Below are 17128 nucleotides of genomic sequence, written 5' to 3' on the forward strand. Positions count from 1 at the left end.
TGTGACACCAGCAGTGATATGTGGACATGTGGCCATTAAAAGATGACACATAATCTCATTTCAATTTTGGAAGAACGGGGTGGTGTTGGTTTAAATGTCACTCCATCAAAATCAAAAACCGAAACCTTAACTAATCTAAGCAGTCACAAAATGATAAAAATAAGACGTGGCTGAAATAAAAAGGAAAATTGGGAATTATGTGAGCAATTTTCTGGACATTGTGCCTTCTTTCTTCTATCGCAGAGGAAAGAAGGCAAGCAAAGAAAGAAAGAGGGCAGAGTAAATTGCAGCTTGCTCAAGTTTTTGGATTGAATTCTGAAAATGATCCTTTTAACAGTGATGGGCTCTGAGGCGAGGATAGGGGTCACACGCCATTCACAGCGGGTTAAATAGACTTTCATTTAAAATTACATTCTCCATCTAAAGCCACCCTCCCCAACCAAGGCGAAGTCCCCGCGTGCAATCCCGGCTTCCCTTGCGGCATCTCATCACCCTCACTTTATAATAAGTCAGCCCCGTCTCCAGCAGAGAGCATGGCGAGTGACAGACAGACTGCACATATAGCTACATTACAATCTCCACATACAGTGCTGCAAGGAAAATCATATGGTGATAAAAATGTTAAACAATGACTGCGGTATGCTTCATTCGGTATAGTCCAAAAAAATAAAATAAAAAATAAGCAAAAAAATAAAGCAAAGAAACAAACAAAAAAAAGAAATGTGTCTATTTTTAGTTTTTAGTTAGCTGTAATATTACAATGAATACCTGTGTAAATTACAGCAGCCTTGGATTTTACAGTACTTTCCTCTTATTCTACAGTAGAATCCATTTATCAGTATGTTGTTGTGAATGCATTTGCAGGATTTTGATGTATTTATTACTATGAAAGTAATGCAAAACTTATCCAATAATTTACAGTGAAATCACGGCAAAATTTTAACAGTGAACCTATGAATCGTGCACTCTGATTATATATATATATATATATATATATATATATATATATATATATATATATATATATATATATATATATATATATATATATATATATATATATATATATATATATATATATATAGCAAGCAATTGTGCAATTCTGCAATTATTTTGTTGTCACGGGTGGAAGAAAAGCCCTCGATCAAGATTTTAACCTGGACAAAATTAACACCCATTTGGAAGGCTTATTTTTTTCAACAAGAAATGTCAATTGCCTGAAAATACAAAATGTTTTATTTTCGTCCAATTTTAAGCCTTTTTTTTTGCAATTACAGAATCCATGGATATGCATGTAGGCTTATTACCTTATAATAATATAATACAATAATAATAATAATAGTAAAATTAATTAAAACAGCAATAATAATATAAATAATAATTATTATTATTATAGTTATTATTATTATTGTTATTATTATTATACGTAATTGGTTTGTAGGAAAATCCACAACACTGTTGAAATTGATTTTTTTTCAATCACAACAGACTTAATTCATGGCATCCTGAAGTCTTGGCAACTTTGAACTTTGAACCCCTGCACTACTGAGGTTGTGGACTTTATTTTTGATGGGTCCCATCTAATTAAATTGATCAAAATATGCGTAACAGATTGGGTAATATGTTATCCGATAACAACCCTCAAATGGAGAAAAATAGAAAAAAAAAGTCAAACTAAAATTCTAGTTCATTCCATTGGTTAAGGGAGTCCATGTCCGTGTTTATAGCCCTCCCCTCAAATTATCCTTAATGTAAAATATATAAAGCTGCTCTTCGGAGTCTCCCTCTACACACACGCGCGCTAAGCCCGTCGACCAATCAGAAGGCGCCTCCGTCGAGCAAGCACGTGCGTGTTAGAACGCGCGAGAGTGTGTGTGTATGTGTGTGTGTGAGACAGAGCTGTGCAGAAGCAGCGAGGCGCTAGGCAGACGAGCCCCGTCCTGTCCGCGGCAGACCACACACCAAGTGGCCCGAGACGAGTCGACATGAGCGGCCACTTTGACGAGGACGTCCGCGAGAGGGCCGAGAGGAAGGGGAGCAAGTCCCCCACTCTGCTCTCCTCCTACTGCATTGACAGCATACTGGGCAGACGCAGCCCGTGCAGGGTCCGACTCATAGGCGCCTTACCCGCCAGAGGGGACATGGACAAAGCGCCGGAGGGTACGTTTTATTTTTCATTTCTAAATTCAAAACTGTTTACTTGCGAAGTTTACTTAAAGGGGCAAGCCACGTATTTGGTGACCACAAAAAATATAGTTGACAACATGATAACGTGGTGTTTTTTCCCCTAATTTGCTTAAGTTAATAAAGCTAAAATCTAAGATTTTCCTAAGGTAATATTTGACGACCAAAATATATACGAAATGTCTTTTTGCCTTATAGGTGTCCTTAAAGGGGGCGGGGCTACACCTTATTTAATTGATGAATTATATATTTTTAAACATAAATACGGTCATTTTTGACAATTGTTTTGCGCGCAAAAATCATAGAGGAATTTATTTTGCATTATCTTTATATGTTTTAGGCAAATCTTATTATAATATTATTATTATATTCTTATTTTGTTGGTAGCACTTATGATTCAATAGCGATGGTGTTTGATTTAAAATGGTAGTAAATTCATAAATTGGTTCCGAATATATTCTTGGTTGTGTCAAACAACAATTTAGAAAGTTGGACAGTTATTTCAATTTATTGATGATAAAATGGCAACTAATTATGTTTTGCTTAAATAAAGTCAAAACATACTTCCAAAAGAAACGTGTTTGGATAAGCAAAGTTGGCAAAAAATATTTACTTTTCAGGAAAAATGTTTTAGGAGGCGGGCTATGAAATCCCCAAAAATATATATATTTATTGCACTCTTTACAACCTCTCAATGGAAAATTTAACATCACGCATCTTATTGTGTGTTTCACACCGTACTGTATAGCATCAATTCGCACACGCAGGTTTCCAAGGAGAGCGGTCAGAATGAAAGGGGTGCGCAAACACCTTTGGGGATTTTGCTCAAGGGCATCTCGAAATTAGGAGCAATTCAGGCATTGTAATCTTTTTTTGTAATTTTGTCCAAGCGGGAGTTGAACCGTGAATTCCAAAGCACAAAGCCCATGCCTGCAGAACGGACGACTATCTTTTCATATTCAAAAGTCTTATTACATTCGAGTGTGAAGATTATGCGTGAACAGAGCGCTTTTGCGATTTCCGCTCAGGGCCGACCAAAGAGCTTTCCTTGAGCCCCGACATGCACCTTCCGCCCAAGCTCCGCCGCCTGTACGGCCCGGGAGGCAAGTACCTCCAGGAGCAGGCGGACAAGCTGGAGCGCGAGCGGCTCCTCCTTGAAGGCGCCGCCGAGAGCCTCAAGATCATCCAGGCGCCGCAGGTGAGCATCAGCCGCAGCAAGTCGTACAGAGAGAACGCGTCTCTGAGCCGAGCCGAGGGCGAGCGGAGCCCCGGCGAGGGCTCCGAGGACGGCGGCGCGCCCGGCCTGGTGGAGCTCGGAGCGTTGAAGTTCGACGAGGACGCCGTGAAGACGGAGGAGGAGAGCTGCGGGGACGCGGCCGCGAGCCCGTCGCCCAAAGACGAGGAGAGGGAGGGCTTGAACGCCGGGGAAGGGGACGTGAGGGACGGGGAGGACAGCGTGTGTCTGTCGGCGGGCAGTGACTCGGAGGAAGGCATGATGAAGCGCAAGCAGAGACGATACAGGACTACCTTCACCAGTTACCAGCTGGAGGAGCTGGAGAGGGCTTTCCAAAAGACTCACTACCCCGACGTCTTCACCAGGTAACGCCCCGGCCTCGTCGCACGCAGCATTCGGCATGCGGATTTAGTGCAAGACATACGATATAATTACCAAAAACATGCCATCTTATTTTGCTACATGCAAATTGTGTCCTAAATCATCTCATTTGTTTTATTTTATTTTTTACATTTTAAACGTCACAACGCGCAATTAAGGACTATAAATGCAAAGAGAAAAAAAATTACAACAGCACATGCACATTAAATTGTATTCATTAGAATAAATTCGAAAGTACTTCCCAACACTACAAAAACTCAACAAATTACAGTGCATGGGAACAATGTGTAAGTTTACGTTTTAAAATATGAACTATAGTATACGAAATAACGACTATATATGTTTGTTTGAACTTAACTCCAAGAAATTATACATTCGTTATGGTGTGAAAATCAGTTTTTTTTTTTTGTAACACATTGGAGTTACAGTATTCATATTTCCGCAGTGTACTTTGTGGGTCTAATTTGCACGGCAGCTGAAGGGAGCTTCAATTGCTTTTGTGCGTGGCAGACTCGTTTGGATGTCATTATTCCAGCCATTATGTTGTTACAGTGACAGGGCCGGGATGGAGGGGGGAAGAAAAAAAATCCAACAATCACTAGGCCTATTTCCACCTATTGCAGACAGGGAAAATAGAACATGTGCAATGATTTCTTTCAGTTCGCGCAATTGGGATAAGAAGAAGTAAAATGAAAAGAATCAAGATTTTTTTTTTTTTACCGAATTGTTGACAGGGCACAACAAGACAGGACAAAACAAATAAAAACGCAGTTTTTTTCAGTTTTGTTCTTATTTTCAATTTTGTTCTTGTTTTATTTTCAGGGAAGAGCTTGCCATGCGTTTGGATCTCACCGAAGCCCGAGTACAAGTAGGTGTCTTTACCTCTAACGCAATACATATATGTATGTGTATATATGTATGTATGTGTATATATGTGTGCATATCAGCTTGTGACTTGTAAGATATGTCACTCAAAAGTGATCATTACCTTTATAAAGGCAGTTTTAAACAGTTTTTACGTCAGGTAATAAAAAATGGCAACATATTGTCCCTAGGTAATATAAACACATTTGAAAAAAACGAACTCCATCTTGAGATTTTGTTTTTATTTTTGATGAGCGAAATATACGGATATACGCGTATTTTATGAAGGGGGGCAATTAGCAGCGGTTATTTGTGATAAACGTGTTTAACCGGGAGTCAACGAAGGCAAAGCGTGTGCTGGACAAGGGCCACTTCCGGTTATTGGTGCTTTACCTCGCGCGCGATCGCTTTTTAGCGGCAATTAAAGCGATTCATAAACCGTTCACTTAGTGCACGAGTAAACATATTGTCGGGATAAGGCGTTGTTTGGATTCCCATCAGAGGAAGGGGTGGGAGGGTGTGTGTGCAGGGGGGGGGGGGGGGGGTAATGCCATTTGATTTCCTATTCTGTGATTGCAGTTAGACCTGCATTGATCCCGTGCTTTGCACTCGGGAGAGAATGAGAGGCCATTAAAGGTGTTTGCTCCTACCACCCCCACCCCCCTTCCCTTCCAGCCCACTTTTGCGCTATTGCGCTGAAAGCGTGGCGTGCATGTCCAAAGCGGGTGCTCATAACCACAGAGACAGTTCAAACACTGTTGGAGGGTCAATGGCCGACGGTGATACAACAGATGTCTCTTTAGGGGGCTGTAGGTGAACAAATCACTTAGCGGGCGCCATCAGGAGGTGATAAAAACTCATAAATTCCCCAGGGGCTATGTAATGCTAAACAGCCCTCTGGGAATAGTGCGTGAGTGTGTGCGTGTACTGTCCCTGTCGCTCAATCACTTTGCTCTTGTTGACATTTTGCTCTTTGTGCGTCTGCAGTACAAACTGGGCAGCAGCGAGAGAGGCTGCGTGGGAAAGTTAAATACTCCCACTTACTCGACGTCGCTTTAAAGAATTTAATTTAAAGCGCATTAATTGTCATTGGAGCCAGTTCAGCGGCAATTTTGTGGGTCTTTAGTCAACAGAGCTTTTAATTACCTCAACCACCCCCTCTACCCCAAGCCCGGCTACAAAAAACAGGGTTTAATTAGACAGACTAGATTTAAGGGGGTGTTATTTGGCAGGGTTTACCTTGCGCGTAATTACCGTAATTCCAGTCCTCCACCTGAAAAGGACAACGGCGTTAAAAATTCTTCAAGGTAATTAATCACTGCTGTGATGACAAAAACTAACCAAAATAGAAAAAAAAATCGTTAATAGAATAAGTAAAAGCTTCGAAAATATTAAAAACTCAAGATGCGTTTGGGAATTTTAGTTTACCTTACTACAGAATACAAAGTTCCGATGTGACACGGGTGGCAAAGTCCGGTCCTCGAGAGCCACCATCCAGCCTGTTTTCGATGTTTCCCTTCATACAACACTCCTGATTTAAATGAGGACCTCATCAAACATGCCGTTAATCTCGGTTAACGGCCCTGATTTGAATCAGGTGTGTTTGTTGAAGGGAAAATATATTCAGTATTTTTATGCATTAAAAAAAAAAGAAAACTGAAAAAAACTTAACTAAAACAAAGCCAAAAAAAGATAAATACAACTGAAAAAACAAAAAGACTGGTCAAAAACAAATGGAAAACTCCAAAACTATTTAAACCCAACTGTGATATGAATATATAAAATTGTATCTAGAATGATAGATTCAATAGAAAATAATGCATTTACAATTAAATACGGTTTTGATTGGCAGTCAGAAGATTATGAATTTAACAAAGGATACCATTATTCTTATATGCGTGTATGGAAGCTGACGGCATTGCAGGAAGGGGTGTTATATTATATACTGTATTATATATTATATTTAAGCGACTATTGTATTGCAGACAAACTATAACAAAACCCATGTTATTTCTCATTTCTCTCTTTTTTTTAATTTAATTAACAGCTTGCTTGTTGTTTCCCATTTTCCAGGCACAATGAAAAATGCCCTGCTACAGCCATTTCTTGTCTTGGCTCATCAATATTATTATTATTATTATTATTATTATTATTATTATTATTATTATTATTATTATTATTATTATTATTATTATTATTATTCATAATAATAACACCAACAATAATAACAACAGCGTTCATGTGATCGCATACTAATGTATACTTTTTTTTTTTTTTAATTTTATTTTGTGACTAATTTTGGTAATGGGTTCTCTATTTTGGCTTGACCTACAGCCCCAAAAATGTATGTGCACATGCTAGGTAATACTACTGAAGTGTGTTAAATGACCTCGCCGGTGTCCCTCCAGGTGTGGTTTCAGAACCGCAGGGCCAAGTGGAGGAAGCGTGAAAAGGCGGGGGTCCAAGCCCACCCGGCAGGCCTCCCCTTCCCGGGCCCTCTGGCGGCAGGTCACCCTCTCAGCCACTACCTGGAAGGAGGGCCCTTCCCGCCACATCCACACCCCGCCCTGGAGTCGGCATGGACGGCCGCCGCAGCGGCGGCAGCGGCCTTCCCTGGCCTCGCCCCGCCACATCACAACGGTTCGGCGCCACCTCTCGCCACCCCGCTGGGCTTGGGTACTTTCCTGGGCACGGCCGCCATGTTTCGCCACCCGGCGTTCATCGGGCCCACTTTTGGGAGGTAAGCGCCACCTGTTTTATTTCTATTCATTCATACAGTAACCACTTTCTGGGCAGGTCACCATTGAAATGACAGTAAGCGCTTTGACTAATGACAGATGCTTCCGCACTTTGCTATTTATCTGGGGGGGTCTGATTAGGCATTTGTTTCACTGCTAACCATTCGCAGTATGGTGTGTAATCACTGCCAAATGTCTTAATAAATTAACCAAATGTGTGATCTTGCAAAACAAGCTGTGAAGAGGGCTGACGCTGCAAACACCACATGTCACAATTAGCTCCTCATTTGCCACGAGGGACACTGAAAGCCTTAATTAACGGCAAATGTGTCTTCCTCCTCTTCTGCCATCACACTTTCATGTTTTGTCAAAGGCGGTTCAGCTCGGGGACGAATTAAAAGCCGATCTTTCGCACGCAGGCTCTTCTCCAGTATGGGTCCTCTGACCAGTGCTTCCACCGCCGCCGCGCTCCTTCGGCAACCCGCCCCCCCTGTCGACAGCTCCCACGCCGGCACCATCCTCCCAGACCCGACCCCTTCTTCCGCCCCCTCATCCTCGGCCGCGGCCGACCGTCGGGCATCCAGTATCGCCGCCCTGCGCCTCAAGGCCAAGGAACACTCAGCCCAGCTCACCCAGATCAACATCCTGCCCCCGGGCGCAGCGGGGAAAGAGGTGTGCTGAACATGTTCTACGATACCCCCGCCACTCGAAACGTTGGAGCTCTTTGACCCCCAACATAGCAGCACGACCAAAGTCACACAAACATTGACTAAAACACATGACGCTCTGAGGATGGCTCATACATTTTCAGATTCTCTGGCCACAACAATCTCGTGAGATCCCAAACCAGAATGTAGCAAACAAATTGTCTTTACATTCTAAAAACAGTAGGCTTACGAAAAAGGATCCAACATTTGGGTCAATTTGACGCAACGTTCATGGTTGTTCTGCACAAAACAACCCCCAAATGGGTCATTTCGTGAGAGAAACCCTTAAAAATGGATTTGTTTTGTATAAACAATCCAGAACATTGGGCCAAATTGACCTAAAAAAATCCAATTATGGGTCAAATCGGGACTGACCCAATTTTTGGTTACTCCTTGTTTGTCCCATAATGGATTATTTTCTGACCCAACTCTTTTTTTGACACAGTAGAGCCAGAAAAAAACCCTGTAATAACCCAACTATGGATGAAAAAAAGGACAGACCCAATATTTGATCCAAATAATGGGTCAGTCCTTTTTTGACCCAAATTGCTTTCCCAATATGGGTAAAAAAAAAATAATAAAAAAATAAAAGACCTACTATGCTTATTTTTAGCCTGGCTGTTTTAGACTGTGTACACTCTCAAAATAGTTGGGCCAAATGACACAATTATGGGTCAAAAATGACCAACCTAATAGTTGGGTCACTTTGACATGCTTGTTTTAATACTCCAATATTTTAGGTTGTCCCATTTTTTGGGACTGTTTTGAACAAAACAATAAAAACAGACCAAAATACCCAAATAATGGGAAGATTCTATTTTGGGCCCATAATTGTTTTGTTTTTTTAATCCAACTGTTTTTAAAGTGTTCAAAGAACACCATCATGACTGTGATCATAGAAAAGAAGATCTTATACATATTTAGTCATTTTCAGAAGTAAAATGTTGTCTTTTTATCTACCTTTAAAAAGTTATTTTGCCACTTCCTGTCGACTGAAAATCACATCAAACGTGCACAGGAGTCAGGGACCTACAAATCATGGTTTGGCTTGCTAACGTTACGCGAATAAAGCTACAAAACAGGTGAACCGTTTCAGAACTCGTTCGTTAGCATTGGTGTTGTGTCATTAGCTGAGCCTTGAGCACATTTGATGTTATTTTCCGTCAACGGCAAATGTCAAAATGTGTTTCTGAAGGTATTACTTGTTTGTGAAAAATAATGTATACCTATTAAGTTAATTATAGACAAAATATGAACTTTTTACTGGTGAAAAATGTTTAAAACAATTAATTATCCCTTTATAAAATACTGCATACCACTTTTTAAACATCACAATACCTTATGAGGAAAATGATGTACTATAACAGCTCTCATGGTTCATTATACAGCACAAAATATGTCTATCATAAACATATTGCTTCGTCAAAGGCTGGGTCAATCAAAACTGAATATTATCAATACAGTATTCAGTCTATGCCAGGTATGGGCAAACTACGGGCCAGGGGTGTTAAGCTTTTTAATTTGGCCCACCAAACTTGAAGAAACTATGTATCAATAGGGAGGAGAGTTGATATCCTGAAGGATAGCAAAACTATCAGTGTTTAAAATAGTAACTGTTTAATAATTTAAAAAAAAAAAAAAGTATTTTGTCCATTTAATTTTTAGTTATTGGAAAATCCATTTAAAAAATAGTTAAATACATGCAAGTTGAAAAACACAGTTGTACTACTTTTGTTAAATTTCTATTGATATTAAAGTGTGTTCTACACAAGTCATATTTTTTTCTCTTTTGAGGTGGATTATCAAAACACTTCATCTATCTGCTCCTAACTCAGAACCCTTTGCGGCCCTCGAATCAAAAAGTTTACCCACCCCTGGTCTAAACAGTATTCTACAGTATTACATATAGTTTGGGATCTCATTAGATTGTGCAGATGTATTTTAGCGGGCATGTCTTTACCTCATCCAGGACAGAGAAACCACAATACCGGTCAAAGGTTTGGAGACACCTTCAAACTCTAGAAAATGAAGGTCATTCCACCTCAGCATCATCCACATAAAAAAGTTGACGGAGAAAATGCCAAAATGTATGAAGCTGTGAAGTGGGTAAAAGGTGTCTATTTGGAGCAACATCAATTATAAAATGGTTTTGATGAATCTATTCAAAACAACATGTCTTCATAATCTCGACTACTCGAGTTTTATTCTACAATTCAGAAAATCTTTCAAATGATATAAAATCCCACTAGATTAGTTTCTAAACTTTTGACTGGTGCTGTACACAATCAGGCCCACCAATGCAATTTTAAAAACAATATTTTGATTTAGGAATGTTGTGCAACAAAATGGACGCCACAAAAAGCACCGCAACGACTAACGGGCTGGTATAGCAGATCAAATGTAACTAAATAGTGAAGCATGAACTGAAAGAAAATATTTCAACACAAAATCACTGATAAAAGGGTGGCACGAAGGCATCGATGAGGGCTGGGCCACTGCCACGGCATGTCAAGCCGCCCACACAGAACCAAAGGAAAATGGTCCATAGACCTGACTTAAGTCTTCTCTACAAGCATTACACCTCTCCTGCTCGTCACCTGTCCTCAGGGCACACACCATGTCCAAGTCCGGCCTGAGGACAGGCGAGCCGAGCAGGGACTTCTCAAATGACTGTGTGAAAGAAAGCTGTACATATTGTGTAAAGAAGGAGGACAAAATCCAACGAGAAAATGGAAGCTTGTGTATATTTCAAGTGGCCATGTTTTGATAATTTGCACTCGATGTAGTGTGTGATGAATGTCGCCCTGTGTAGAACTTCAGCTGTGTTTTATGAATTACTAGACCTTTAGATCATTATTTATGTTCAACCGTCACTCACTAAGAACTGAGATGTCTAATCTGAATAAATGAACTTCATGAGATTCTTTTGGCATTCAGGGCTGAAATGACGTGAAATATTATAGAACTATTAATAAAAAGTGTTATAAGAACTTGCTGTTTTTTTCTTCTACTTCAGTGGTGTCTCTCCTCTTGAGATGAGTTGACAAAATAGAGACCATATATTCATGAGCTTAATCCCCACCATGTGAAAGGAGGCACAAAGGCGAGGGGTTTTCAATTAGATCCACCACTTTAGCTGGGCGGGTGGCGACAAAACTTCCTTGAAAAAAGGGCTTAGAGCCACTAAATTGGTCTTAACATCTGTAATGCCGTGTCGCTGGAAGTGAGTCTTCTTTGTCATTAATGAAGTAACAAACCACTTCATCAGTCGGCTTTCACACACATACACCTCGTATGGTTAATCCCCCCCGACTCCCCCAAGAGGATTTCACTTGATGTGGGGACTATTACAGCAATCAATGCGCATTCTCCTCCATTTGACCCATCTTTGGTGCCCGTGTAAATCGCGTGAAATTACCCTGAGGATTAATTTAGTCCCCCTTTTGATTGAATGCCGCAGTGAAAAAGCCTCTGCTTATTTCCTCGCTGGACTTGTTTTACAGGTCCGACACCTGTTAATCACTCAATTTACTCTAAACAAGAGGGAATCAGAACACAATTGACAAGGGGGGGGGTTATATTGGGCAAATTATGTCTTGTCTTCACATATTCACACAGGCCTCATGCGGGGGACACAGCTGCTATTGCATCAATTATTATATATATATATATATATATATATATATATATATATATATATATATATATATATATATATGTTTGTTAAAAAAATCTATATATGAACAATGAAAAAAAACAAAGAAATTATTAAATTGACAAATTCTATTGATTCTTTTTCAGAAGCCACACATCATTGACATCTACGAGCACACAATATACATTCTTTTTCGAAAAAAAGCTTGTTGATATTTTTGGATTTCAAGCATGCCCTTAACTATGTTAATATGTCCCTAGCATTGAGGACTCTTTCTGATGGCACTGATGTGGCAGAAATATAGAGATAGCACTTTGCCACTATTGTGTACCACTTCATACTCTTCTTTTCCTGCCATTTTTGGTCTTCAACCGTAAACGAAACAGATCTGTGACGTCACTCGTATTTGTGAAAAATATGCCAAAAACCAAAGAGAAATCTAATTATAATTCATCAAATACAGTGACACCTTGAGTTGCAGTTGCTTCTGTACAGTTTGTTTTTTTTCCCACCATATTATGAAAATTAATTAGTATATAAATGAAGCAAAACGAAATAAAACATAGCAAAACTTGAATTCTCAAAATTCCCATTTGATTCAAACGCAACATGAGATTCTATTCCTCGTTAATTTGGCTGCTCATTGAGAAATAATTGAAGTCGGATATTATTTCGCTTCTCGGAGCACATCCAGGAGCTTACTACAGATGGCTTGAACACTAAGCAGAAGCCCGAGATATGACTACAATTCCTGAAATGATGCAAATGTTATCTTCGTATCATAAAGTTTTCTTTTTCTGCTTTTTGCCCTCCTCTGCCGCTACATCGCCTCACTCGAATGGTAATGTAGTCTAACGTATAATGTGGTGTTTTTGAAGCACTTGGAATGATTTACATGTAGAATACGATTCATAACATGACAAAAAAATACAATGTGAAAGTCACTCTGGAGTGGCTTGATTAAAAAAAAAAAACAACATATATCGCATATCACTTTTAAAACCACTTATTTTCATAACATATATATATTGGAAACTGAACGTCGTATGGCAATACAGTGGGCCCCCGATTTACGAGATTAATCTGTTCCAAGGTTGGGATCGTAACGCGAATTTGCTGAACCTATGTTAAATAGCAAATGCGTGTAAAACCCCAGGTAAAAACATAAAAACAAAAAAATAATTCTGTGACACCAACCAATCGCAGACCAGCATTCTAGTAACGAAAGTGGTGACGCGTCTATAGCCGTATGAGCGTGGAGCGACTCATGCACGCACGCTGCCCGCCATGTTTGAGGAGTTTTTGTCGTCACGCGAAAAAAATGCAGAAAAGAGGGGACAATAAAATGCCGCGGGCGACATCGTAAGTAAGGAGAAAAAAATGCAAACCAGGGACATCATAAACCAGGGCTCCACTGTATGTGTATTGCATCACTTCATATTGCAATATATCGATATTATCCTATCTCCAGCACTAATATATATATATATATATATATATATATATATATATATATATATATATATATATATATATATATATGTTTTCCAGCACAAACATGAACCGCCACCGAGAAATAGATATACTTTATACTTTCTGGCTCATTGTTAGCTGATTGTGGTTTTTGAGGGTTTTATTTTTCTGTAACGAGATCATGCAGATGGAATTTCATGATGAGATCTTGAGTGAAAACGAGTAAGTGTGAGCTGCGAGATCAAAACAAACATTGTGGATTATGTTGTAAAAAACATTTGTAAGAGGTCAAGGTTTGTTGAACAAAAGAGTAAATGGACAATGATTAATATTTTGATTTCCAAAAATTAGGGATGGGAATTTTTGACTGTCTCACAATATCTCAAGCAACACCCTTACATGAAAACATTCCGTCCGGGGGACTCACGTTGATTTGAAATTATGCGTCTCACGGCAAAAATCATGCGTCGGGGACGCAGGCAAAGCACTGCACTAAAAAAGGAATACACTCACATTTTGAAGACATTATGGAGTAGATGGAGTGGAAGAAACTCTGTACTTTCTTCATATGAATAAAAAGAAAAATATATATCTTGTGTATGTGCTTTGTACAAACCAAACAAAATATTAAAAATTTAATGTTAATTTATTGACAGAAATATGAATTTTTAACAGGGATGTCAATTTTAAACTTAAACAACCTCACGGTCTCACTTTTTATTTCCCAGCAGCCAAAAGGTTCCAACTTTAATGGAAGTGTATAAAAATAAGGCGTTAATAGGTGATGCACATTATTGTGTGAAGGCGAAAGCCTTCCTCTTTTTTAATTCCGCCAATTTTTTGATGTGTTTCTACTCATTCTCAGTTCATCCGATTCACACCATTCCAATTTTGTATTATTCCAATTAATCGTGCAACAACTGCTTCCATTTTTCTCAGTCCAAATATTTACAGATTTCCCACAATTCCCTGTTTTCCACGCCAAAAATCCCGTTGACTTAACATTGGGTGATTTTACATTTCATACTTACAGCTTTCACATTTCATATTTTCATTATTTAGCTCATTCATCTAACTTAAGGAATCATTCCCATCATTCACAGTGATTCCAATTCCACATTTCAATATTTTCCCATAATTTCATATTTATCACCCTTTAATATTTAGCAATTCATTTTCAATGGGAGGATTCCCCATTCATTCCCGATGGGAGATATAACATTTCACATTTTGAGCTTTTCCAGTTCCCATTCATAATATTTAACTCTATCATTTCACCTCATGGATCATTCCCATCATTCTAATAATTCATTCAGTTTATTATTTCCCATTATTACATATTTTCACTTCAATATTCCAATATTCATTTCCAATGGGAGACTTAACATTTCACATTTTGAGCGTTCCCATTATACATTCACAATACTTGACTCATTCATTTCGCCTTAGGGACCATTTCCATCATTCTAATATTTCTTAAGTATTAATGATTTCCCATAATTCCATATTTTTGGCCTATAATAATTCATAATTCCTTCCCAATGGCATATTTAACGTTTCACATTTGAAGCTTCTCCATTTCACATATACATAATTCAATTCATTCCTTTCACATTTTCATCATGACTAATATTCACACATTCAAATAATTCATAACTATTTTTATATTATTACCCATATTTCCTCATTCATTCTCACTGTTCTCACCAAAACTTTGTAACCTTCCTTCTTTGCCATTACTCATCCAATTTATACCATTCCAACTTTAATCAGTTCCCTCGATTCCCACCATTCCATGGGTGTATCCATTTTTTCAAAATTTTCCCACAATTCCACTTTTCAGTTTTTCCCATGTATCTTCTACATTATTTGGCCTATTCAAACCGTCCCAACTTTGTAATCTTCAGAATACTTCACAGATTCAAGCCATTCAAACATTTCACATCATTCCACCATTCAATGCCTCTCCCTTCAGCGTTCGCAAATTCTTCAGAAATTGCACATTTTCTAGATGAAAGATGAATTTGATAAATCTTTAAATGCGTTTTTCTCAAAACCAGGGAATCCAAATTGGCAATATTCAAATTACTGTAACTACGTCCATTTTTGAGCTACCTTCATGTATTATATATAATGTCAACTGGAATTAAGAATATAGTTATAACATACCTCAATTTTCATTTTCTGACACATGAGCTTGGATGTGTGAAAAGGTATTGTGTGCGTGTCTGTTTTATGTGGCGACCAAAACACATGACAGTACCAGATGTCTTCACTATTATTTTTGTTGAGGGATGGAGGGGGCACCCATTTGTGGCGTGGATTTCATTTTTTAAGTAGACTTATCAGCGGCACGGAATTTGCTATGTCCCACATGAGACCACAATCCCATGCTACACAGGTTAGCCCAGGTGTCCCTCCCACTGCAAGCCTCCCTCAGCCCTCCTCGTGGACTTGATTTGGCTTCTCGGGCCCTCATTTTTCACACAGCGCTGCTAGCAGAGAGGAGAATAGGCCCAATCACTCCACAGCCGCAGCCGGATCAGTCCTCACTCACTCAGTCGCTGGGAGAGGAGCTTCCAATGCGCTTTGATGAACAGCCCCCACTCCCCTACGTCGCCTCCCCTCCCCAGGCCCCGTGAAAGAGCTGAATAGCGGGGGCCACGGCACTCCGCTCCCCTCTCGGGTCGCCCCTTAATTCCTCGTCTCCCTTGCTCTCATCCAATTAGCTCAGTGTATTAAGCGGTTTATCGTCTCATAACCGCCCTTTCAGCTCCAACAAGGGAGACACTTTGCAATAGGGCCGGCTCTCCTTTTGACACCCTCTCGGCCGCTTGTAGTTCCAGCTCGCTATGAATAACAGCCGCAGAATGGAGGACTAATTCCCTCATCAAAGCCTACCTTGTCCATCGCTGGTCAAAACGACAAGCAATAAAGCTTAACAGCACAATACAAAGAGACTCGTTCGACCTTATTAGCTTAGCGGGGTCGAATTAATGCGAGGGAGTCCATTTGACTGGTTTACGGCGGTCCGGGACAAAACAAGGCCCGCGCTGCTCGTGAGAATAGTAGACCTCTGCTGAGAGATGTGGCCGATTAGATCCAAAGAGCAAAATAAATTAATAAAATCAAAACAGACTCAGCGGCTGGTGGGGATCATAGAATTAAATAAATATGTAAAGTTCCTGCAACTTAAATATACTTTTGCCGGCACACAGCATGTTCTATTCATCGTGAATCATGATTTAAGTGCTCTGTCCACTCAATGCTGCCTTTGCAGGTCACAAAGGTTTCAAGTGATTCGTGACGCGGGTGGTTTATGGAAATGTAAACAGCAGGACAGAGTTGGAATAGGACATCAATTGAATGTATTAAAAAAAGAATTCTTAGTGGTAAATGCTAGAACACTTAACGGGCTGAAGACGGGGAATTGAACCTGATTGTGGGCAATAAGCACAGATGCTACGCCATTAGGTACGTCCGAACAGTTTGATGAGATCCAGGACAAGCGTTGATTCGAAGGTAATAATGTTCTGTTTTGATTGGCAGTGTGAGCCAGTCATTCCTAGCCAATGATCCTTCTCATCTATAAAAACAACTTCATTTGAATCAGTGCTTATCTGGAGTGCTGGTGATGTGCAGTTAGCTAGCTAAATAGCTAGCTACAGTATATCCCCAAATTGTCTTGCGTTTTCACAAAATCAGATGATATAAATGATCATATATAATAGATGGCGGTAGCTCAGAAAAAAGTCACAGTAATTTGAATGCTGTCAAACTGAAATCCTTCATTTTGAGAAAAAAACATTTTGGCACATAGATCTTTTAATTGTGCGCATCGTCTACTAATCCCTTCTTTTCATAAACTTGGACCACAATTTGAACATTTTGA

General features: G+C 39.5%; 1 protein-coding gene across 1 annotated transcript; it reads left to right on the forward strand.

Moving 5' to 3' along the window:
• Positions 1-1898: 1898 nt before the first annotated feature.
• Positions 1899-11001, forward strand: arxa (aristaless related homeobox a). The gene is made up of 5 exons (XM_088402006.1): positions 1899-2160; positions 3213-3783; positions 4622-4667; positions 7072-7403; positions 7821-11001. The coding sequence occupies exons 1-5, from the start codon at positions 1986-1988 to the stop codon at positions 8080-8082; spliced, it is 1386 nt and encodes a 461-aa protein (XP_088258132.1). The 5' UTR covers positions 1899-1985; the 3' UTR covers positions 8083-11001.
• Positions 11002-17128: the final 6127 nt, after the last annotated feature.

Source organism: Hippichthys cyanospilos, chromosome 19 (genome assembly GCF_059441005.1).
Source record: "Hippichthys cyanospilos isolate Australia breed blue-spotted pipefish chromosome 19, RoL_Hcya_1.0, whole genome shotgun sequence".
Taxonomy (NCBI): Eukaryota; Metazoa; Chordata; class Actinopteri; order Syngnathiformes; family Syngnathidae; genus Hippichthys; species Hippichthys cyanospilos.